General features: G+C 38.1%; 1 protein-coding gene across 1 annotated transcript in view; it reads right to left on the reverse strand.

Annotated features, from left to right (window-relative positions):
* Positions 1–27,333, reverse strand: part of LOC126268302 (phospholipid phosphatase 5) — a 45,034-nt gene that overhangs the window by 15,695 nt on the left and 2,006 nt on the right. The window contains exons 2-5 of the mRNA XM_049973899.1: positions 10,451–10,556; positions 10,223–10,370; positions 9,970–10,098; positions 1,115–1,285 (exon numbers count right to left, since the gene is read on the reverse strand). Coding sequence (XP_049829856.1) covers positions 1,115–1,285; positions 9,970–10,098; positions 10,223–10,370; positions 10,451–10,556 — 554 coding nt within the window. The remainder of the gene's footprint in view (positions 1–1,114; positions 1,286–9,969; positions 10,099–10,222; positions 10,371–10,450; positions 10,557–27,333) is intronic.

Genomic DNA, 27,333 nt, shown 5'->3' on the forward strand with positions numbered 1-27,333 from the left:
AACATAGAATGTAATAAAAACGATGTAGCTACTAGGTTGGTCAGTAAAATCAGATCAGAATGTAGCTTTCAGATAACAGAGTAATTCTTAACTACAACAAATGTCATGGATACAGTTTCTATCACAGAACTCTTATAAAAGAGAATTTTTTCCCCCCAAAGGTATTTTAGGGAAACTTTGTCTACTCGCACTGTGGTGGTGGTGGTGGTGGTGGTGGTGGTGGTGGTGGTGGTGGTGGTGGTGGTGAGATAGATGGTCAGAAACTGAAAGATATAGAAAATACAGAAAACAGGAAGGGAGTGAAGAAAGGTAGCCAGTATACACCCTCTGCCTATGCCCATTTATTCTAACTGATAACTTGGCGATAGTCATAACAATGCAAAAGACCAAACAGCCTCCACATTTACCACATACAATGCACTTAGTTACCCACTCTTATTAACTCATACATGATATCTGTCAGTGATCTCTGTCTTGCATATTGCCTATCTCTCACCTTTAAACTCTCAGGTTTTCAAATCTCTTCTGGTGCATTTCCCAGCAACCAGTCTTTCATTCTCATCCTGTCCATAAGTCTCCCCTGACCCACGGTTCTGGAAGACTTTCCCGAACTCTCCCCATTTCCTGAACGTCACCAGTCCTTTCCCTTCACCCCTTCACCTTCTCATTTCAACCCTCCTGCCAAGAGGAGCCATTGGCTCTTAAAGCTTGCAAATTTCAATATCTTTATTTGTGCTTTCTATTGCCACCGTACAGTGTGGATTAGGATCACATGGTCTACAAAATACTGAATTTAATTCACAGCCTTTAAATTTACATGCTCTATTGCAGGCAGTGAAAATTTCACTATTTTTGCTAATGAGCAGCTTTGTATATCATAGTAATTACTTGGCAGAACTACTTAAAGCTTAAACCCCACTGACCATAAAATTAATTAAATCTGAGTACTCCTGAATTAAAAATTGAGACCAAAAAGCATCAATAATGTTAGCAATGGTAACCAAAATCTTTGCGTCTGTGAAAGATTCATCAAAAGTAAAAGAACAGGAACCATAAGTGTAATAAGCAATGAGAAGACATGTGAAACTGAATATCACTGTGCTTGTATACACACCTTGCCAATGATGATGATAATCACATGTCCGGCTCAGGGCTACACAGGTTGCTACTGTAAGAGGTGCAAGAAAGATGCACAGGCGCCAAGATCTTCCTCTTCCAAATGGTGTAAAAACATGAAGCTTCCCAGCCAAGTAGAAAGCAACAAACCCCATACTTGCAAATGAAACTGAAAATATTCAGAAGCAATGGTCTAACTTATGAACTCAAATTCCAAACATTAAAGGGATACTCACATTATCTATTTTGAAACACTGATGTAAACATAGTGACAATTCTATAACAGAACATATTAACCTAAATTAATAAATATGGTTAAAGATTAAAAACAGTCTTGATCACAACTTTTTATTTTTATTGGAGTCCGCCCCAGTAACTGAGTGGTCAGCATGACAGACTGGCAATCCAAAGGGCCCGGGTTCAAATCCCAGCTGGGTCGGAGATTTTCTCTGCTCAGGGACTGGGTGTTGTGCTGTCCTAATCATCACCGTTTCATCCCCATCGACGCTCAAGTCGCCGAAGTGGCGTCAAATCGAAAGACTTGCACCAGGTGAACTGTCTACCCATTTCATTTTTTCATTTTTATTGGAGTGACTGGTTTCGATTCTATTCAAGAACCATCTTCAGGCTCTGAAAAAACATATTACCAGATAGATTTCAGAGTCTGAAGATGGTTCTTAAATAGATTCGGAACTGGTCACTCCAATAAAAATAAAAACTTGTGATCATGACTGTTTTTAATCTTTAAATTTTAATTTAAGGATCGCTGATAATGTTTTCAAAAATTTTATTTTAATACATATGCACTCTGAAAAAAGTTATACCAATAATTTGTACAAGATGTGTGTATATCAACATTCTTCCAAGTTGAAGTTTGACTAGCTGTTTTCTTTGCTTACTACATAACTAACTAATCTTTGGTTTTCATTTAGAGTTCAATTTTTCGGGTGATCAGATCATAGGCCTGTTATCAGAAAGATGGTTATTTGGTTTTGACTGATACATCTCACTTCTTTTCAATTTACTCTGCTTTCTATTCCACACTAATGTCTGTGGAACTCTTTTTCTACTGTCTAGAGGTTGATAATGGCCATTTTAGTTAGAGAATATACTTTCAGGTGTGTGCAGTGAAAGAAATTATTGAAAAATTCCACTTTGACCATTGTACAGGCAGTTCTTTATTTACTCTTTTTTTTCTATCTGCAGAAAATTAGAAGTCTTATAAAAATCTAAACTGATTTTCCTGACACAGAAATTTTCATCTAAAAGCACTGTTGTACTGCAACTTATTTTGTCCTTAAGCAATCTTATCTGCACCAGTAATTCAGTTACAATGTGATTCCATACTACAGCTTCAGCAGTGAAGCAGCAGAAGCCTTGCATTGCGAATGTATAGTATATGATCTCTGAGCTGCAGTTTGCATTAAGTCCTTAATTGCAGTTTGAGATACAAGAACAGAAAATGTGATATCTTTTCTGCACACACTATCTAGTCTCTATACTGTACTTATTCAAAATTCCTTAAGCTTTCATTTAAGGTTCTTTTAAACTCATTTAATCTTTGGTGTCCTTTTTCCTGTTGTTCACACAGTTGTAGTGTTCTTCTCCATTTGTGCTTCAATGACTGTCCCTACCCAGCAAGGGCAGAACAGGAGACGGGGCAGGAGGGGGGGGAGGGGGAGGGGAGGGGGGGCTGGAATTTAGAAAGGCACCTGAATTTCATTTTTGTGGCAGCACAGATTTTTCTGTGGTCACTCTTCATTTGGTTTTACAAAATAAATAAGTCTCAGAGGATACTAGTCCAATGGCAATAACTGTCAATATTGAAATTTTTCAAAGTACAGTAGGACACCTATCACTGATGACAGTTATTACGTCCTATCATTGAATTGAAGCCATCGAGCATATACCATCCCAGAAGCACAGTGTCTGACTTAGACTGAGGTCAGGGAGGTGGTGATTCCGGCTGCAACTGCTGGCAGCTTGCTGCAGTACAGCTGTGTTGATCCTCCTTGGCTGTTGCTGCCATTGGAACTGGTTGCTCTGTGGCCTATGGGCACTTGTGTACAAGTGATCCTGCAGTCATGTTATTAGCACATGCAAGTAGTCCAGCCCATGCAACACTGCCTGCGGCAATTCAATGGTCATGGGTGATGAAACTGGCCCCACCCGTTTCCATGGTGTCCATCAGAATCTAGAGTTTATGCCAGTGGTGCCAGTTTGCTGCAACATCCTGATTGCTGCTTAATTTTCTGTCAGCAGGGCACCCTTGTGTGATGCAGTGCACCACACTGTGTAGAACAGGTCACTCAGAATTAACTTGGTAATAGGATTAGCATGAATGGGAAACAGGATGACTGCTTAAGCAGATTCCAAATCTGTATCAAAATAATCCTCTGGCACCATATCAAGAGTCGCATTCTGACCTGCCAGAAGATGGGAGATAAGATCCGTGTTCATGGTTTGCGTCGTAGAGCAGTACTGAATACCATATGCCTACATTGACAAAAATATTGCTCACCCCTGGAGACACTGTGTTGTTTTTTGTGGACTACCAGCTTCCATATGAAAATGGGGCAGCAGAAGCTTGTGATCAGCCAAGAGCATAACCCATTGGCTGTTGACTAATCACAGAATGTTTTGAGCACAGAAATGATTGCCAGGGCATCTTTCTCTATCTGGGTGTAGATGCATTACGCCATCATTAGAGTTTTGGTTTTGAAGTAAAGACAATAGGGCGTTCCATGCAGTTTATCTTGTGGGATAGAGCTTCTCCAAGCCCATAATCAGAGGTATCTGCGGCCACTATTAACAATTTCCGAAGATCATACACTATCAGATAGACTGGATGGAGGAAAGTCTGCTTGAGGTCTAAGAAGGTTTTTTGACAGATGGGTGATCACTGATGCTTTACGTCTTTTCATATAAGGTGTGCAACGGCTCCTCAATGGCTGCCGTGTGGGGAGTAAATTTCCAATAATAGTTTTATTGCCCAAGAACCGACTAATTGTTTGGCATAAGTGGTGCTCAAACTTCTTGTACGGCCTCTACATGTCGAGGTGTTGAGACTTTTGGGCAAAAAACACACATCTCTCTTCGTTGCATTTCAAGGTTGGCTTTTTCCAAAACATGAAACAGTGACTCCAGATTCTGCAAAAGATCCCTTGAATCCTTTCCCATGGCAATAATATCATCTAAATAACTCACAGGTTCAAGGACATCACTTGTCAGTTGCTCCATAGAGCAATGGAAAATAGTGGATGCACTTGAAATCCCAAATGCCAATTGTTTATACTGAAATAAGCCAAATGGATTACTGATCATTAGACCTCAAATTTTAGGTAAAAGCCTAGTTTGTTCCTCATCAAATAAAGGCAATAAAAGTTGTACATACACGAATTATGCCAATTTATGATCGAAAATGCTAGTTTTATAGCATCTAATGTATCTAATTTCAGGTTAGTACCTAATTGTACCTAAATTTTAAAAAATCCAGTTAAATAAATTTTTTTATGACTAACATTCTCTCATGGTCTTCCCAGCTAAGAATTACGCAAATATTTTATCGAAAATTGTAATTTTATAGTACCTAAAACACTTAATTTCATGTTAGAACCTGACTGTACCTCATTTTTAAAAATCCTAAAAATACCTAATTTCATGTTAGAACCTGACTGTACCTAATTTCTAAAAAATCCAGTCAAATAAAATTTGTGTGACTAAATCTACTCTTCTGGTCTTCCCGGCTACTTAGAAAACAGTAATTGAATGACAACTGCTTGCATACGTGAACGCCAACTAGGAGTCAGACAATGACAGCATACGCCAGGCTGTTCCAGCCCGCCCTGCTCTGCAGAGCGTTGTCGCTCGCTGTGAACCATTAAATGAGGCAGCAGGGCAAGGAGGAAACTTGTGATTCGCCTCTGGCACCTTCCTGCCCTGTCAGATCAGCCTGTTTAAAACACCTGCATTGTCTTCATTCAGTTGGTCAGTGTGCTGCTTGGATGTGGTGAAATATTTCACAGTGACAGTGTATTTGTGGAAAGTCAAGCGTGTCGAAAGTAGCCAGCTCCAAATCATCTCTGATTCATCAGGGTCAATCCAAATGAAGAGGTTCAATAAAAATTAAATTGGTTGCTTGACCATTTTTAAATATTTTAATTTTTTATGTGTGATTACCCTATAATTAAGAAGTTCAAACAGATTTTTTTTTAAATTTTACCTTTCACCTTTACTGAATGGTGGCCATTTTCATTTGTAAGCACGCGACAATCTTTCAGTTTAGAGATATTAGCAAAAATATGAATACCTCTGCACTGGGTTAAGTTACAACATTGCAATTGACATGATTGCTTTTAGAAAAGTGTCCTCTACAACACTGTCTATTACACAAAATACCCTAAATTCAAAAATAACCAGTCAAAATGACCTCCAAAGTTTGGTATCCAAATTTTTAAAAATCAACTTTTTAGGCCCAAAAATAACAAACAAGGAGTGATTTATGAGAGTCTATTTTTTTCCTATAATTAAATATCATACACTGCTAGCCTCATATACAGCAAGAACACTTATATACGTTTCCTTAATTTTATATGAAGGTAGTATCTGTTCCCAAAAGAACAGATACCATTGATGACTGTGCAGCTTCTTTAGAATGAAATGATAATTGAATCAACACCCTAACTGCAAACAGGCATTGTATACATCATTGGGGACATGTTGAAAATGTGGGCCCTGACCGGGACTCGAACCGGGTCTCCTGCTTAAATGGTAGGCGCTCTACCCATCTGAGCCACCGAGGGCACAGGGGATAGTGCACCTGCAGAGACTTATCCCTTGCACGCTCCCCGTGAGACCCACATTCTCAACATGTCCACACCAGATACTACTTCATATACAGTTAAAATATGGCTACCCGGCCACTGACCTTCTGGTGAAAATGCATACAATATGCCCCAGCTCGTACGGGACTTGATAGATTAAGCTGCCATGAGTAATGAGTGTGATGGGCAAACATCTATTAGGCACACTACGAATGCAGTGGTGTGGACATGTTGGGAATGTGGGTCTCACGGGGAGATTGCAAGGGATGAGTCCCTGCAGATGCACTATCCTCTGTGCCCTTTGTGGCTCAGATGGATAGAGCGCCTGCCATGTAAGCAGGAGATCCCGGGTTCGAGTCCCGATCGGGGAACGCATTTTCACCATGTCCCCAACGATGTATATCAATGCCTGTTTGCAGCTAGGGTGTCAATTTAATTATCATTTTGTTCCTTAATTTTTTATGAATTTTTGAAACTTGAAAATTTTCATTTTTTAAAAAGTTTGGGGTTAGTTATATCAGGTGGGACTCAATATAAAAATACGATTTTTGAACAATTTTTACACCTATATAGTAGCAATGTACTGTAAAGATTTCAACATTGATATCTGACTGTGAACAAAGATATTAATTTTTGAAAACAAGGAGATAATTCACATTACTCTACAACTGATCTTATGGCTGTTGCCTATTCATGTGTGATAGTGGCAGGATATAATCAATTATTATTGAAGTAAGGTACTGAATAATATACAAAAAGTGGAAACATCACTGAAATAACATTTATATTATTCTGACATACTTAAAATAAATATTTTCAATTAACATCCTTCAAGATGCCACTGTTCCTAAAGCTGGTGATGAATGTTAAGAACACTTATTTGTTCAGACAGCTTCTGTGCTATAAGACCTCCCAGTTGCTGTGGTAAGTTCAAGCACTGAAAGTCTCCTTAAAACATTTTCCATTGGTGTCCAAACTTTATCACTATTAGATTTCTTGAATGATGTTCTTGGGCCAGCAGGGTGGTAAAAATGCACAAAAACATCATTGTTTTCTAAACTTATTCTTTCAACCTCTGCAAGCCACCACTGTCCATCATACACACATGCCACTATGTCATTCAATATTAAAGATAGAGATGTAATTTTACTGACACAATGGTCCTCAAATTTCGGTTTCCGATGTTACATAGCACTGAACTATGTTTTCTGCAGTGCCAAGGAATTTGAGGAAATGCCCTGTTCCTTCTATTGCTATACAGTTTTCAAATCTGGTTTGAAGTGTTGTTTTCATATGCAGAACCACTTCTTCTTTCTTGATCAGAAAATAGGTAATGCCTTTAATATTATCCTTGCAAAAGACATACATGTCCTGTACTGTGAGAATTTGGTCTGTGGTTAGTCTTTGTACGCTGGCTTTACTTACTTCACGTTTTGTTGTACCTCCTGCCCCATCAAATGCATTTTTACCATGACAAGATGCAAAAAAGTGCCATTCAGCCTCCAACCCAAAGTCTACTTTGTGGTTGCACAGATTTGAAAAATTATTTTTGTAGTTATACTGACTACCACTTCCATCTGGAAAGTATATCAGGTTCTCAACATTGGGAAAATTTTTGTTTATGTGACTTATTACATACTTTTGAAACAATGACATGAATATAATAGAGGGAAACATTCCACATGGGAAAAAATATATATATAAAAAGCAAAGATGCTGTGACTTACCACATGAGAAGCACTGGTAGATAGACACAATAAAAAACACACAAACACACACACAAATTTCTAGCTTTCACAACCCAAGGTTGCTTCATCAGGAAAGAGGGAAGGAGAGGGAAAAACTAAAGGACGTGGGTTTTAAGGGAGAGGGTAAGGAGTCATTCCAATCCCGGGAGTGGAAAGAGTTACCTTAGGGGGGGGGGGGGGGGGGGGGGAGGACAGGTGAATATATATAGGAATCTAATTTGATAACAGATCAGCATGTTTTGGTCAGCCACTGTGTTGATATAAAATCCAGCCTGTTTTCTGAAGCCAGTACAGAACCTGAGATATGGCAAACCACCAGCCATGTCCATATTGTGTGCAGGCAGAATTGTAGGAGGCAGTATTTTCCAACAGCAATATCAAATTATCTTTTGCTATGACCATTTTTAATCATTTTCATTTTCCTGATTTCATGCTTCTGCCACTTCAAATCTGTCTGTGACATGTTTTATAGAGTGGAAAAGAAAATACCATCATTATTGATCCTCTGAGAGTTTCTTCTTTATGATTCAATAATATCTTTTAGTTTTGGTTCCCAAGAAACATGTAGCAAAACAAGTGCTTTATTTGACACTATTTCTCCAGTGGCCTGAGCTTTTTCTATTTCTTGTTTTGTTTTGTCCTCTTACCTTTCAATTCTTGAAGAACATTTTTTTCTTCTCCTCTTCATTTACCATTTGTTTTCCAGGCAGTTCCATTTGCTGTATCAAACAGTGTTTCCACCATCCTGTTTCAATAATACACCACTGTGGTATCCAGGCATATAGGAAGGTGATTGCAGACAGTATTCCTTTGGGGTTTGGACAATAGTGACTCAAGTAACTAAATGTGTGATAAAAAATAAAATACTATACCATTACCCTATAAATTATCAATTTTGTTATAAAGTATGATAACATTACACTGTATGTAACAAAGTTGTGAAAACTATCATAAAAACTTATCCATATGGGAGCCACAAAAATGAGAAGTTTCCTATTATTTGGTTTCTATACAGTTAAGCTGCAGAACTTTTACAAATAAGAAAAGAAGAAATAAGACTAGGATTACTTAAAGTCCAGCTGACAGTGAGGTCAATAGAGAGCTGAACACAAAGAAGGATTGGACAAGGAAATTGGATGTGTCCTTGTCAAAGACACCATCATAGAATTTGCCTTAACTGATTTAGTGAAACCACAGAAAACCTAAACCTAGACACCAAGACATATATCAAACCCTACTCCTCCCAAATGTGCCTTAATGATTATAGAACTTTGCACATTTATTCAGAATTATGGAAGAATGATGATTCCATATATTGTTTCAAATTTGTCACCTGAGGGAATGTAACATTAGAATACAATGTTACACAGACATGAAAATTACATGCAAATTTCAATCTAACTGCAGTACCACAATGAACTCATTTTTGTCTCCCCTTAGGTATGTCATCCTAAATCTCTTGTGCAGCTAAGATAAGCAAACAATTTATCCCTTGTTACGATCCTAAAACAGATAAGTCACATGCCATGCATGCAAGAGGTGTGAGCATTTAAGGCCATGTCTTAGCTAAGACTAATCCATAAGCTTCGAGTAAAGAAAATGTATGCAAGAGAATTTGCAGATGCTGGTAATGGTCAAGATTTGTGCTGAATAACAAGTTTTATTACTGTTCTCTGCATGTTCAGGAACACATCTTATCTACAACACATGGAGACTAGCAAGACAAGCAATGAAACATCACAAGCCATCACTGCTTACAATGACTGTGAAAAACATATGCTTCAGAAGAGCTGACATTTACAAGATCTTGACTAATTACAATTTAGAGTGGTAGCACACAGTAAAAATGGGAAAAACCATTTAAAATGTATGTATGGTTATGTGGCTATGATGTGCAGACTGATTCACAGCATTATATGTTGTGATTTTAAGCTGTTTACTTAAGAGTCCACAATGTATAATAAAGCCAGTCAAGAATATCGATTTATGTGAAGAAAACTGTTCTGGAATTAATGCAGTCTTTCATTGGAAATTAAGTATATTCTGGGTAACAATAATTAAATATAAATACTGCAAATGAGTCGGGTGTAGGCTAATAATCAAGACAATTAACAAAGATGCTCACAATGGAAACTGTAGTTAAGTAACTATTGAAGACTAATAGCAAAATTTTAGAGCCCACAGTGACTTTCCAAATCAAATTAATGTATGTGTACTTCAGGGTTTATTGAAGTAAAAGTTTCATTCTAATTCTGGGATCTTCACAAGCAATGATTACTTACAAGATGAATGCCCACTAGGAAAACTTTTACGTCCCTCCCAGACTACACTCTCATCTCCTGTGCACTCTAGATCAGGGTTAACTTCTCCATCTGGAAAGCAGCGCCAGAAAAAGTCAGGTCGCGGTCGTCCTAAAATATACAAATTGGTGTAGGATTTTTACCAAATCATTTTATTTTAGTGGTACAATAAGGTAAAAAAAACAGGTTGAGTGAAAAAACTGTTCTAATTAAAATCTATTGTGAAATTACTTACCAACAATCAATTTAATCATGTTAGTGAGTGCACCATTTAGGGAAAGCCCTAAAGTCAAACTCAGAACTGCCTGACAAACATCAATTTTGTCCCTCTGGAGTAGGAACATGGCAAATATGACAGCTGCTGGTGTAATGAAAACCAGGGGCTGTAAGAAGATTGATTCTTGAGCACCACATTACAGAAGAGATGAGCTGATTTAAAGCGCATACAGACAACAGTGCTTACCCATAACATAACAACAGGAACATAGCTCTCACTTCTGGGATTTTTATACAACCATAATTCATCAGGGTGTATTTTCCTTGAAAAGGGTTTTGCACCTTCCAGTTCACTGTAAGCAGAGGAAAATAATTTCTTCCTTTCTCTCTTTGTACAATACTACACACACACACACACACACACACACACACACACACACACACACACACACACACACACACACAAAAAAATCACTGCAGTTCATCCACATCCTTATATAATACCCTCACAAACATGTCAAAAATAAAATATACTAATGTGAGCAGTACTTATTAATGACAAAGAGATTCTAGAAGACATACTCCACAATTACTCACCTTTACAAGAACTGTTCATATATAAGGTATTTCAAGAGAGGTGTGGTATGAGGGTAATTCAATAAATAATACCTCAGTTTCCAGAATGAGATTTTCACTCTGCAGCGGAGTGTGCGCTGACATGAAACTTCCTGGCAGATTAAAACTGCGTGCCCGACCGAGACTCGAACTCAGGACCTTTGCCTTTCGCGGGCAAGTGCTCTACCATCTGAGCTACCGAAGCACGACTCACGCCCGGTACTCACAGCTTTACTTCTGCCAGTATCCATCTCCTACCTTCCAAACTTTACAGAAGCTCTCCTGCGAAACTTGCAGAACTAGCACTCCTGAAAGAAAGGATATTGTGGAGACATGGCTTAGCCACAGCCTGGGGGATGTTTCCAGAATGAGATTTTCACTCTGCAGCGGAGTGTGCGCTGACATGAAACTTCCTGGCAGATTAAAACTGTGTGCCCGACCGAGACTCGAACTCAGGACCTTTGCCTTTCGCGGGCAAGTGCTCTACCATCTGTAACACATACTAAAATTGTTTGTGTGCTTGTAATAAGACTAAATTATACTAACTGAAGAATAGGTTCTATGTTATCTGCAATTTTTCCAATGCCACATGTAGAAGAAATGTGTCACACAGAACTGTATCAGTGTCAACGATTGTTGTAAATACAAATAAACTTCATTAAATTCAGGAATCTGTAGTTGGAAAACCATCTAAGGCATTCTTCACAAGCGGCAGTCACGTTTCCATTACAAAATATCAAGCTGATGTGAGCAGCAAATTATACACTTGTGCTTAAATGTTGTTTATACTTACAAGGCGTAATCAAAAAGCAATGGGAATTTTTCAATTTAGCAAGCTTTATATATCCAATTTCAATCTTTTTTTTATTTAGGAATATTTAATTTATTGTTAACACTCAAAAAGGTTGTATGTGTTTTTAAGTGCTCTGTGACTTTTTACTTTAGAAAATGGTAGATCAAAGAATTTGCATTAACTTTTGCTTGAAAAATGGAATAAAGTGCAGCATCGCATTCAAAATGTTGACCGTGGCATCTGGCAAATCTACCGTGAGTGAGATAAGAGTTTACAAATAGTATAAACGTTTCAAAGAGTTCAAGAAGATATTGAAGATGACAACTGCACTAGTCACCCTGGAACATCAATTACTGATGACAATGTGGAACAATTAAAGAAATTGTTCTGGAAATCGCCAAATGACCATCAGAGAGGTTGCTGATGATGTCAGCATACCCTTTGGCTCATGCCAAGCGTTTTTTTCTGGGGGGGGGGGGGGGCATGAAATGTTTAGCAGCAAACTTTTTTCCAAAACTGTTGAATTTTGACCAAAAATGACATTGCGTAGACATCATTCAGGAATAGGAATTGCCAAATGAAGACAACAACAATCTAGAACTTCTAAAGAAGGTTATAACAGGTGATGAAGCATCAGTGTTTGAATATGATGTTGAAACAAAGGCCCAATCATCCAAATGAAAACTGCCTCAAGAGACAAGACCAGAAAGATTCGACAAATTCCACCACATATGAAGGTTCTCCTCACTCATTCCTTTGATTACACTGGGATAGTGCATCATGAGTTCCTGCCTTATAGTTGTGCTGTCAGTATGGAATATTACCTGGAAAGTAATAGCCATTTGCACGAAGCAGAGTACCAGAACTGTGGCAAAACCACTTGTGGAAATTGCATCATGATAATGCCCCCACTCACACCTCAATGCTCATTCACTATTTTTTTTGATAAAAAACGAAACCTTTATGTAGCCTAAGCCACCATATTCATCGGACATGGCCCCTCGTGACTTCTTTCTATTCCCATGAGACGGTGTTGCTTTGCCACCATTGATAAGATAAAAACAGACCCAATGATAGTGCTGAACACCATAATGAAAAGTAAGTACCAGAAGCTCTTCAAAGACTGGAAAACGTGGAGGCACAAATGTATTATATCTGAAGGAGATTACTTTGAAGTGGCAAATGTGATGATGATGAATAAATTGAGATTCTTTCAGAGAAACAAAAAGTTTCATTAATTTTTGACCACACCTCACGTATTAAAAAAAAGAAAGACAATAAGCTTTATACAACACCCTCAGTTAGTTCGGACAAAACAGTTGAAAAGAGTTAGTCATCTGTCTTACAACTGTGCATAGTGTTCAGAACCGTATACATTAAATTTCTATCCACTCAAAACTTATCACTTGAAATATTCACCATTACTTTCATCTACAAACATACTTCGCAAGTCACCGAATACTATGGTGCATAATGGATGGTATCTTGTACCAACCACTACACATTATATCCTTTCCTGTTCCATTGCTTCCATATGAGCCATAATTTCTCTTACCTTTGTGGTCCTTAAGCGAAATGTACACTGGCGGTAATAGAATCATTCCGCAGTCAGCTTCAACAGGCAGTTCTCTAAATTTTTCAACACTGTCCCTCAAAAGGAGCATCACCTTCCCTTCAGGTATTCCCATTTTGAGTTTCCAAACCATCTCCGTCAAAATTGCATGTTGAATGAACCTATCATTTACAGATCTAGCAGTCCACCTCTGAACTGCTTGAATGCCTTCCTTTAATCAGACTTGGTGCAGATCCCAAACCCTCTAGCAGTTCTAGATTGCACTAGTGATCTAAGTGCAGAAGAAGAAATTTTGCCTAAGTTATCTTCTATCCTTACAGTCACTCAACGACGACACCTTCCTGTAAAGCACAGCACCATCAGCAAATGGATGCAGATTGCTGCTCATCTTGCCAGCAAGACCATTTATGGATACAGAGAATAATAATAGTCATATCATACTTCCCTGGGACACTCCCGACAATATCCTTGTCTCTGACAAACACTCCCCATCATGAACAATGAACTGGGTTCTATTACTTAAGAAGTCTTTGAGCCAATCACATATAAGGGAACCTACTCCAGCCTACAGTGTGGCACTGTATGAAACGCTTCCCAAAAAACTATGCATAGGAGTCTGCTTGTTGCTCTTTGTTCATGACTCGCAGGATATCATGTAAGAAAAGGGCATGCTGAAATTTGCACAAGCAGTGCTTTCTAAATCTGTGCTGTTTTGTGGACAAAAGCTTTTCCATCACAAGGAAATTTATTACATTCGAACTGAGAATATGTTGAAGAATCCTGCAGTAGACAAATGTTAAGGGTACAGGTCTGTGATTTTGTGAATCTGTTCTTTTACCCTTCTTATATACCAAGATTCACCTGCATTTTTCCCAGTCACCTCATAATTTGCACTGGGCAATAGATTTGAAATAAATGCAAGCTAAGAAGGAGCCAATGCAGTAGAGTAATCTTTGTAGAACTAAACTGGGATTCCATTCAGACCTGGTGACTTATTAGTTTTCAACTCGCAGTTGCTTCTCTGCACCAAAAACATATATTCCTAAGTCCTCCAAATAGGATTCTGTGTGATGGTCAAATGATGGTATGTTTGTATGATCATGCTGTGTGAATGATTTCCTGAATGCAAAAATTAAGACTTCAGCTTTCCTTTTGCCATCTTCTACTACCGTACCAGACCGGTAAATGAGCGACTTATTGCTTCCTCAGCACTGTCCAAATTTTGTCTTTAAACCATGGAGGGCCTTTTCCTTCTTTAATCCACTTACTTGACACATACTTCTTCACACCGCAATTTACTACCCATTCAAATTTTGCCATTCATTCCTCTACGTCCTTCATACTGGAACTAAATTATGTCCACATGGATTGTTAACAACTGCTTATTTGTTCTTTCTAGCAAAAATGGTCTCTTAGCCTTCTTGAGTGATTTAATAACTTTAGTAAGCAGTGTCAGTATGATGACATCAGGATAACTAATCCCTATCTCTGTATTGACACCACTGATGCGTTCAGGCCTGTTTGTAGCTACATACCTCCATTGCATGTGGGTTCTCTAACAATCTGTTCAAGACAGTTTTCTGAAAATACGTTTAAAAGTATTTCGCGAAACTGCCTGTCCATACATACCACCTGCAATGAATCCATAGATATCTTAGTCTATACTCAGTAAGTTAAATTCATCTCCAACTAATACTGCGTGATTCGAGTATTTTCACACTACTGAGAGTAGACTTTCTTTGAATGACACTATTACAGTGGAATCGGGTGGTCGGTAAAAAGTCCAACAATTAACTAAATTTCACCCAGATCTTTTTATATATGACTGTATAACTTCACAGTCACACTCAAATTCGACCCCAATAGAGAATACTTTTGTCGACTGGAATGAACGCTCCTCCTCCTACAGCCTCAATCCATCTTTCTAATATATGTTCCATGACTCGCTAAATATTTCAGAGCATTCTCCTTTGAGTTTCAGCCTGCTAGTAGTCCCAAGAGTAATATGTGTGAGACAATTTTCGTAGAGGGCAGTAAAGTTGGGAACTTTGTTAGGACTATTTCAACAATTTACTAATACAATTTTGACAGCTATCCGCATTACGACTGGCGAGTGTTCATCAGAGTACCTCCAACTACAAAAACAAAAACCACAGTTCACTCTACAAGCACTCTGCTACCCGAGTAACTCCTTCTTTTGAGTAGTACACCACAGACCTACCTATTCAAGACAAGTCCTACAATTCTCCATGCCATAACACTGGTGCAGAGGTCTGAATCCAAGACTGACAAAGAGTCGATGAAGACTTTGGTTGACACCCTCCTCTGAGCTCTAAACCAAAGAACCTCGGTAAACTCTGGCAAAAATGCTGCAAATTGTGAGCCCTTGTTGCAACCTGCCACTTCTGCCAGATATTTTTATGAACTGGGGGTGGCCTCAGAACACCAGCAACAGCCATCATTGGTGCCGGCTTAAGTAAAAACTTGCAGAGGACTGCAACCTGCATAGTCAATAGCTGCAAGTAAGGTCTCCTCCACATCTTAGATCAGGGCCCCTGGCAGACATACCAAGTCCACACTGGCTTTCTTTCCGGCCCTCAAACCCCTCTCCCTACATGATTGCTCAAACCCTGCTGAAGCAGTGGCCACCTGTCCACTCACAGGCAAATGGGCCAACTCGAGCTTTACCACCCACCATTCACCATACACTGAGGGTGAATCAACAGAGTCAGGTACAATAGGAGGAGCCTCGGCAGCAGCGCTCATGATCAAAATAAGCAACACCTGCAGTGTTCCGTGGGACATGCCAGATTCCCACCACCACTACACCTCAAGGCAGCAGCCTAACAATGACTGACTGTAGCCAAAAGAGTGTTTATTTGTTCACAAATTGCAACCAGCTCCTCCTGTGGCTGTACACAGCATTTACATGTCCTACCCATCCTAGAATGACAACCACAGAAGCACAGAGAGAAATCTAAATATGCTACTTGCTACCTTCCTCACGTGTCACCAATGGAGGCTGACTTCCACTGAGCTGTGTATAGCTACAGACTGTACGAATCTCTACTTTACAGTTACAAAAATGTAAGATTACACCCCCTTAACTAGAAAAACATGCACAGAATTTAAGAATTAAACTACAAAGAAAACACAGAAAAAAATAAGTATGTAACTTGCTGTTCTTCTGGTGCACAACAGGCGGGAGCTGGAGCCCGATGTCACCCTGTATAATAACTATATGCCTATGTGCTCACTGACTAAAGATAAACTTGCACAAAAAGATTATTTTTCCCTAAATGTTACATTTTTGAACATTCTGAGCTCTCATGAATACTGTGCCTACAATGGAAACACCAATGTTCAGTGTTAAATCTTTCTGGTATGTTTAAACACTGCTCAAAATAGTAATTAATGGTAATTTAAGACTAAGAGATACAAAAATATACATTTCACAGTTTTCTACTCTTAACGAATCACATATTTTGGCACTTGTAATATTAAATTAAGATTATTGCCTCATGTTCTTTAGGCATTTGTGTTGCATAGGAATTGGTCTAGTCTCTCTGTTACTGGAATGAAACACAACTAACACCACACTATTAGCTCAGGGCAAAAAAACAACAACATAATCCATAACTATTAAAATGAATAGTATGAAAGTGTCGTTACAGAACACTGCTTGTTCTGCAATGGCAATAATCTTATATTTACACACAAATGACAACAATTTCAATAAACACATGCATGAAATTAAGATTGCAAGGACAGTAGCACTACCAGGGAATTGAGTTATTCACAACTGGTACCACTGTTATGTATGGTAGCACGAACTGAGATTAATGAGGGGTAATAGTCATTTGTAGCATCCTGACTCTCGTTGTGACTGTTAAAGATGAGCGCTCTCATTCGGTACCCCCACCATGCGTGAAATGCACACTGTGATACACCACCTGAGTACCAAGGGTATGAATACTGCTGTGATTCACTGCAAAATTGTGTCAGTGTATCCCAAGGAGGTTATCTCATTGCAACATATGACAAAATGGGTACAGAATTTCATTTTTGGAAGAAAACATAAATTCATGATGAAGAGAGAAGTGGATGCCCATCTGTGATGACTGGAACTGGTACAAAAACCTCACTAGCATATTCGTTCTCATTGCTGTGTGACCACTGCTGACCAGGACAAACGGTCCCGAAGTTTCCCAAACCGTTCTTCACGAAATCATGAGCAATCAACTAGGATATCTCTAGTTATGTGTGCAATGGGTTCCATAGATGTGCACAAGACTTTCTTGATCTTTTTGCAAGTGATGAAGAGACTTTTCTTGGCCCCAAATTGACAGGGAATGAAACGTGAGTTTACCACCATCCAAGACAGATACTAAATGAACACCAGCTGTAGCAGCACTTGTTTCTGTATCTATTATTTCCACAGATGAATAAATTGAAAGAATGTATGATGAGATAAAATAAATCATTGAGATAGTTAAGGAAGGCAAAAATTTAACTAAGATATACATGTGGCTAGGGCCTTCCGTTGGATAGGCCGTCCATCTTGTGTAAGTCTTTTTAGTTGATGGGTCATTCCATGCCAAGGGGACCAGGGGTTCCCACTCCACCATCTGCAAATCTAATGAAATTTGACGTGAAGGTTCTACATGGCCTTTGACAGTTATATACCAAATTTCAGTCCAGTATCTTCAGTGGTCGAATGTTTAGGGGCTTTTAAAGAGAGGCTACTCCTCTACACATCACGTATGAAGGTGCAAATACGCGAAGTTGCTAGGAATTTTTACAAGCTCCAGCAAACACTTCATCATTTGCTTTAACAGGGTGTATTCGTGCACAAGGAAAAAAAATCCCGAATTTCCTGGTTAAAAATACACTTTCTCCCGGATGAAAATACACTTTTTCCGTGTTAAGTGACAGTACACTCTTCCTCGGCACTGTAAAAGTCATCAATTCTTTGAATGTTTTTGGTTTTATATACCAACATAGAATTTCCCGCCACTTTAGAAAACTAAACTCAGAGGGGGAAAGCACGTTTTGAAAGACCTTTGATATGCACCAACATGTACGCTGCATATTTCCGTAATACGAAGGTATAAATTTGAATTCCACCATACACCGCATGTCACTTTCCGAAGCATTGAAATCGATGTTGTGATGCGCTTTTGTAAGCCAGTCATAAGCTCATGTCACATGATCTCGCCAGATGATGACAGGATAGGACATGTGGTGTAGTCAGCCAATAGCAAGATCACTCTCAAGCAGCGCGAACACACAAAGAAGAAAAGTTACCGACAAAAATAATTTCACTGTTCTGCAAGGCGATTAATGCTTGACTGTCAAGAAGGTGGAGATAAAATCTAAAACTAATAGCATATTTTAGCCTTCCGTAAACATGCGAACGTATTTTAATTCATTTGATAACTCCCGGCCGCAAAAGTTCGTTTGTTATCATTTAACGTGAGAACAATAAACAAAAAGGAAACAACAAAACGACTGACTTAAAACACAGTTCACGTGGATATGATCCATCTTCCCACCACAACTCAGACTGCTCTGGGCATCAGCACCAGATTTACTAAATTTCCGAACCGGTGCAATATTAAGTAGTGGCACCCAGCCATATTTCCGCAACCAGAAGTCAAAGAAGGTACTGCTCATATGAGACTCAACTGCGCCTGCGCTAGAGCCCGGCCACAATTGCTCAAACAAATCTAATTTAAACAGTTGTGACATGTCACGATCATCGGAAGCAATTTGTTGTTGTGAAGCATTGCATAGTCTTCCTAAAGCCTTTCACACACTTTGCTGTTGGTGGATTCTTGATGAGCACTGTGTTTTGTTGTTGTATATGGCACATTTACTTTGCAACTTAAGTTTTTTTCCTCTTCTTCTTCTTTTTGTTGTTGCAGTATTATTCTGCAGTAGCAGCATTGGTTCTTACCAGTCAAAATCAGAAAAAATTAACTGAAAGCTAAAACAATGAAATATTCCTGGAATTCTAAACAATTCCCGGGTTTTTCCTGGTTTTCTGCCGGATGAAAAAATTCCCGGGTTTTTCCCGGATTTCCCGGGTCGTATACACCCTGTTCAATATCCATAGATGTCTTTTTATCCTGAATCACACCACAGCAAAAATTTGGGAATTTGCCATGCCTAAATATTGTTAAAAGTCTCTCAAGGGTCTGAAAAATTCATTGCACTATTCTGAGGGCCAAGATTTGACTGGCCACTGCGACTTTTCATATGAACCAATCACACCAATACTTCAGAGGGTTATTCCTACCGAAGATGTATATACATGGATCAAATTTAATTGCCATTGGATGCCTGGATGAAAAGATATGCATCTGCAAAGTTTACCAACATTTTCTACATTCTTGGCCAATTTTTTTTCTCCCCCCCCCCCCCTTGATGCAGCTCGAAAGACCATGCTTTAAGCTTTCAAAGCTATATTGTTTAATTTCTGAATCTTGCACTTCGATGAGTAAGAAGATGTTTCAAAAGTTATTATTTTAGTACTTCGAGAAGACTGAAAAGTGAAATATTTTGCTCATTAAGTCCACAACTAACTTTTATTTGAGTATATAAATCAGTTTCAAACATTAATTTAATATGTCATATAAACAAGTACAATACACAACACGGCATATTTGCCAAACAATAATATTAAACAGTTTTACAATTTTTTCAAGGAAAGATCGTGGATGATTCCTTATGTTTATGTTGAAGGAGCTTCTAGTTATGAAAATATGTTGCTTAGGAATCCAGCAAGTGTCTTTAGCAGTTGCCATGGAAGGAATAATCAGAACCATTTGGATGCATAAAGCTGATGAGGACAAGGTTATTCAAATGAAACTTTACACATTTCCAATGCACCAAAAATTGTCATACACACATACATGCAACACATTGTACTGGTTGTAAAACTTGCAATCAACATTGCTGGAATTTCTTCATCTGCTTTGAAGGCATTAACTGTGAATGTTGCATCATCATTGGAAAATCTGCTTACTCTGAGCTAATTACAATTAATTGGCTTAAATTGATGATTTCGTCTTGTTTTTAGAAATTGTATGTTCCCTGGCAAACCTCATTTCTTGATTGGGCTAACTTTTTTTTCAATTTCTTCTTTTGGTACAGAAAAAAATTGTGTGTGGAATACTACCACACCGAATTTGAACAAATCATATGGAGCCAATATTTGGTTATACAAGGGCCTATGCAGACTAGCACAGGCTGCTAGTCTCTTCGATGCTCCCCAATGCCATCACAGGATGATTTACCATGGCTTGTTCCCAAAAATTCGATTCAGCAGTGATGCCAAATCCTTTTTGTGCAAACATAAATTGATGAAATTTTTGGAAATAATTATACTGAGCAGCTGAACCACCACAAGTAATAAATGTTCTTAATGTTTTCAATATTTGTCTTTAAATATGCTATTTACTTCATTTAAAAGGCATGGACTGCAATGGTATCATGATGCAGACAGTTGCTAATCATATAAATACTAATACTCTGACCACCTTTGCCACCAAAATAGACAACACATGGATTTAATGTGGCCTGACTATTCTTCCATTCAAATCTTTGCACATCTTTAACAACAAAAGAATAATTCATGGCAAAATCTGTCAATATAATTAATTCATTTTCTGCAAGAGTTCCTTTTAGTTGCTTAAAGTATAAACTTTGGTTTTTTGACAAAAGTGATGGCTTTGTGAAGTGGTAATTTTCAAAACCTGTACCTCCGCGAAATCATGTGACATGTCTCAAACGTGTCTGTGTCAATATGGATCCATTGCTTGTATTCCATTGTTTCTTCAGGATCACATTCTTTATAAGTGTCTTCAAGAAAATCCTCACAACATTGCACCATACAATCTTCCGATTCTACACTGCAGACAATTTTTTTCATCAAACCCTTGTAGACATCTTAGATGGAGGCTGCTTTGACTTTTTGATGAATTGCACATACATATACAGAATGTGGTCCAGAAGCACCAACTACAGTATATCATTTTGGCCTGAGATAACAATTTTTTTTTTTTTTTTTTAATTTCATTATTGCTTACAACAAGCAATGAACTTTTTTCCCCCCAGGTTACAGAGGAGCAGGCGTTTCTGTCTGTGAATCTTTCTCCTATTTATTCTTACTGCAACACAATCCTTTTTGCTTGACATAAATGAGAAAATTCATCATCTTAAAAAAAAAAACTAATGAAATTAGTTTTCCTTCATCACTGACCTTTTTCCCTTTTCAGTTTGCAGGTGTCACCACAATCTTCCATCTTTCATTTCCTTGACTACTTCACCACTTTAGCCGTTTTCACAATAGTCCAGCTATTGTGGCCATGGTCAAAATTTGAACTTTATTGCAATTGCTTGAAGCTTGAAGCCTGAAGTCCATATCTCTACATTTTAATGCACATCCATTAATTTGTATTTGAACAGTACCTACTCAACTCATACCAGCAGCTGTGGCAATTACCTAAGTAATCCTGCCTTAGGCTTTCAGAACTTTGCACTTCATGTATCCCATTGAATCACTTTTGCTGATCCGTTGATGCTTTAATGGTGACTCTCCAAATGATGATAACGAAGCATTAGCAGTAGAGCAAGCATCAACAACATCCATGTCTTCAGTGGAGGGTGATTCTGTCTGGGCCACTTCAGGTCTACATTTGGTACAAATTTTCTGACCAGGTTTAAAACTTTCATTAGTTAGTACTTCAACCTATCAGACATTACAATGATTACTGGTATTAAAGCCTTCTTGGTTACATGTTTTTCTTTACCAAATGGGCTGCAGCAAGTTTTCTGGATGAATTGAAATTTTGTCATCAACATGGCATTATGGTATGGACAAATTTGAGTATCTTCAGTAAAATCAAGCCCAAACCTATGACGTAGAAGCTCCTTGCCCACTGGTGACATTTCCTTAGCTGATTGTAGTTGACTTTTGCCATAATAGAAGGGTGATGACTTATGACAATCAGCTCCATCTGATCTGCCGAAGTAGAAGGGTGTAAAGATCTCATGGTTTATTTTACACAATAGTTTATTAACCTATAACAACCAATTTTGAAAGCTCGTTAATATCCTGGTTTGAAGCATTGTGTAAGATGCTGTTACACATGGTGATGCATATGAATCATGTACTTAAAATTTCACAGTTTCTATAATTTATTCAGATAAAAGATTCAGTCTTGATTGTACATAAAATACACAAATTAGGCTACCAAAACACATTGTTTTAGTGCTTATCATCAGCTACAGCAATGATTATTGATAATTCAAACACTTGCTAGTCGACACTAAGATTTTACAATGTTAACACCAAAGATAACACCACACAGAAGACCAACACTGAGAAAATTGCCAATAATGGAAGCAACAACTGAAAGCGGCGATTCAGCAATGCAAAGCTGTGATGACAGAGCATTAAAAAACTACTGCTGCTTTATAATGCTGATAGAAACTGAGTGATAACGCATATATGCAACACCACGAATTGTAGAATTGAAACGTTCTAAAGCAACATAGCATTCCATTATGATCTTCTACATCTGTACTCTGCAAACATCTTGAGGTGCATTGCAGAGGGTATGTCCCATTGTACCAGTTATTAGGGTTTCTTCCTGTTCCATTCACGCATGGAGTTGGGGAGATTGATTGTCTGAATGTCTCTGCATGTGTGGTAATTATTCTAATCTTTTCCTCAGACTCCCTACGTGAGCAATATGTAGGAGGTTGTAGTATATTCCTACAGTAATCATTTAAAGCTGGTTCTTGAAACTGTATTAACGGGCTTTCTCAGGATAGTCTACATTATGTCTCTCATCAAGCGTCATCCAGTTCAGTTCCTTCACGATCTCTGTTGACACTCTTCGATGGATTAAACAAACTTGTGACCATTTGTGCTGCCCTTCTATATATACAATTGATATCCTCTGTCAGTCCTATTTAGTATGGGTCCCACACACATGAGGAATTTTCTAGAAATGCTCGCAAGCATTAATTGTAAGCAATCTCCTTTGCAGACTGATTGCACTTTCCCAGTATTCTACCCATAAACCAAAGGCTACCACCTGCTTTACCCACAACTGAATCTATGTGATCACTCCATTTCACATCTCTACAAAGTGTTACACCCAGGTATTTGTATGAGTTGGTCGATTTCAACAGTAACTCACTGATATTATAGTCATATGATACTCCATTTTTTTTGTCTCTGAAGTGTAAAATTTTACATTTCTGAACATTTAGAGCAAGTTACCAATCTCTGCGCCATATTGAAATCTTATCAAGATCTGACTGAATATTTATGCATCTCTTTCAGATAGTACTTCATTATAGATAACTGCATCATCTGCAAAAGGCCTGATTTTACTATTAATATTGTCTGCAAGGTATTAATACACAATATGAACAGCAAGGGTCCCAACACACTTCCCTGGGCCACACCCAAAGTTACACAATATGAACAGCAAGGGTCCCAACATACTTCCCTGGGACACACCCAAAGTTACACAATATGAACAGCGAGGGTCCCAACACACTTCCCTGGGCCACACCCAAAGTTGCTTCTCTAACTGACAATGGCTCTCTGTCCAAAATACCATGCTGTGTCCTTCCAACCAAAAAGTCATGAATCCAGTCACAAATTTCACTTGATACCCTATATGACTGTACTTTTGACAATAAGCGTATGTGTGGTACTGGATCAAATGCTTTTCAGAAATAAAGAAATACTACATCTACATGGTTTTTATAATCTTACGAGCATTTTATGAGGTTACATTATATTTATATTCTATACTGTGAAATAATGTAATAACACTTCTTATTAGCAGAGTCACATTCCCTAAACTACAGGCTAATCTTACACTACTAAAAGACACTACATTTACACATATTCTGATTTACAAATTCAAATTGTATTTAAGTTTTTGTACTTATCGATAATCCATTTTCCCTACTTTTGATAGGTATTCTTACTCATCAAAATGCGAGATTCAGAAATTAAACAATATTGCTTTGAAAGCTTAAAGCATGTTCTTTCCAGCTGCGACAAGGGAAAAAGATTAAACAGGAAACAGCTGATATATTGCCCGCCAAAAATACCCTAAAATTTGCTCGTAGAAAATTTTGGCCAGCTTTGCAGATGCATATGTTTTCATCTAGTCATCCAATGTTAATTAAATTTAATCCATATGTAGACATCATAGGTAGTAATAGACCTCTGAAGTTTTGGTCTGCTTGGTTCATATGAGAAGTAGCAGTGGTTGGTCGAATCTTGGTTCTCGGAATAACGCGATGAATTTTTTAGCCAATTTAGAAGCTTGTATGTACACTTAGGTGTGCCTAAGTCCCTAATTTTTGCCATAGTGTCATTCAGCATAAAAAGTTGTCTATGAATATTAAAGCAAATAACCAAATGTTTGCTAGAACTTATAAAAGGCCTAGCAAACTTGGCACATTTGCACCGTCATGGGTGGTGTGAAGGTGAGTTGCCGCTCTTTAAAGGCCCCTAAAAATTCAATCACTGAAGATACTGGAATGAAATTTGGTATATAAACATCAAAGACAATACAGAACCTTCACACCAAATCTCATTAGATTTGGAGATGGTCACTTTTTAATATTGGTCCCTTTGACATGAAAAGACCCCGATGCCACTCTGGCATCTGGTGTGTCAAAATTATGATGAGGGACTGGAATTTAATAGCAGAAAAAAGAAGAGCTGGAAAAATAGTATGAGAAAGTGGACTGGGGGGTAAGGAATGAAAGTTAATTGTTGCAAATGCTTGTTTTAAGGTTGTACACATGGAAGAGACCTGGAAGCACCACAATGATTCATATAGATTACACAATCATAAGGCAAAGATTTCAAAATCGGGTTTTAGACCACAAAAGATTTCCAGGGGCAAATGTGGAGTCTGCCCTTAATCTATTGGTTATGAACTGCAGATTAAAACTGAAGAGCATGTAGAAAAGTAAAATAAAGATAGAGGATGGTACTTGGATAAACTGAACAAACCAAAAGCTATTGAGAGTTTGGAACAGAGCATTAGTAAATGATTGTCAGTTACAGGAGAAAGAAATAAAACAGACAACAAATTGGCAACTCTGTGGGTGAAACAGCGTAACAGCAGAGGATCAAATAGGAAAAAAAGACAAGGGCCAGCAGAAATCCTTGGATAACACACAAGATATCAAATTTAGCTCATGAAAGAATAACACAAAAATGCAGCACATGAAGCAAGTGAAGAGGAACACAGGCATCTAAAAGGTAAAAAGTAATGCAAAATGGCATTGCCGTGCCACTTTGCCAGAGCATGCTGCTAGAGGAGGCAAAACAAAATGATGGAACAAACAAAGTGGAGATAGATCAGATGCTACTTTTGGTGCATGGATACACAGTGAGGAGATCCTCAAGAATCTGCAATATGTCATAAAACAAGGATGCATAACACATATTTACAAAAACAATAGAGATGCTAGTGTCCCTTTCACATACTCCAAACGAAATTATCTTCATGGATGTGGAGTAAGTAAAAAAATCTTGAACGTAATTTCAGTTAAGAAGTAATAATAAAGATGTCTCATGACATGTCATAAACTGAGGTAGGCCTACCTATGATAATTCTTAGATTATTGCAGTCCCACAATATCGAAGAGAAAATCAGTTTGGAACACTTATTTACATAATCATATTGCAAAAACAATGTGTGTTGGTCAGATTATACGTACCATTCACGTTATTTGATATTATTAATCTATATTCTTAGGTAAGGACAACATGTTCTTTAATGTTGTTACCAAAAACCTTAAAAAGTTGTTGACTGATATACTTCAAATGTTTACATATTAATATAACAAACATTTGAATGGACATAGTCTACAGCACAGAAGATGGATGTGTGGAATGTAACTATGTCTGTGTGTGAGAAACATCATGCAATAGAGTTTCTAACTGCAAAAAACGTGCCTCCAACTGAAATCCATAGAAGAATGTAAGCTGTGTATGGTGATGAAGACTGTATCGACATCATTAACATGTGACATTGGATTGTTTGTGCTCATGATGAAGTAAATTGTGGAGGTATCCTCAAGGACTGTGGATGACTGTATACAGCAACCAATCAGACTCAATGGACTCAGGTAGATGAACCATTTTGCAGAACCTCCTGCTACACCACAAAATTCTAATTTACTTAAAAGGATATTTTGATTGACACAGTTAAATTCTTTTGACAGATAATTTACTTTGGATGCTGTACCAGTGTGCTACGGTACCGTGGGAATTTTAATTTATACTAGAATTGCAAATATGAACCAGGAGAATAAACACATTTTTATAAGGTAACTTTATCACTACCCCTTACAAAAACATGCTTAGGTATGGGAAAAATAGATGCTGCCTATGGGAAAATTAAAGAGACCTTTGGAGGAATAAAATGCAACTGTACGAGTATTAACAGATGGCTAGTCACTGCAAAACAAAGACTCAAAGAATGAAAGTTGGAATGAATATAAATATGGGCTTTGCAAAGGACACAACTTAACTCCAAACAAGGTCCTTGGAGTACATGGCATTACCTCAAAATTATCGAAATCATTGGGAGAACAAAAGCACAAGCAAAGCTCCACCTTTTGGCCCAGATGGGCTAATTGCGACCGCAATGTCATCTTCTTCCAATGGTGTCACTTGGATGTAGTATGCAGGGGCATGGGATCAATGCACCACTCTTATGGATACTGTCAAGTTTCTTCACTTTGGCGCCACTGCTTCTCAATCAAGTAGCTTCTCAACGGGCATCACATGGCCGAGTGCACCACGCTCCAGTCCTCCCACCAACATAAAAATCCCTGGCAGTAATGGGAACTGAACATTGGTCTTACGCATAGCTGTCAGACATGCTACGGAAGCGGACGTCAGGAGGACATACCAGTACAAAATTTATTCAATTTTGATGCAAGATGTATGAGATATAAACAAGACAGTCACACTTCAGGGAGTATTTAATAATTCCATCTCGAAAGAAAGCAAGTACTGGCAACTGTGAATATTACCAAACCATATGTTTAATACATTATGGTTACAAAATATTGGAAAACATTATCT

This window comes from Schistocerca gregaria, chromosome 1 (genome assembly GCF_023897955.1).
Source record: "Schistocerca gregaria isolate iqSchGreg1 chromosome 1, iqSchGreg1.2, whole genome shotgun sequence".
NCBI lineage: Eukaryota > Metazoa > Arthropoda > Insecta > Orthoptera > Acrididae > Schistocerca > Schistocerca gregaria.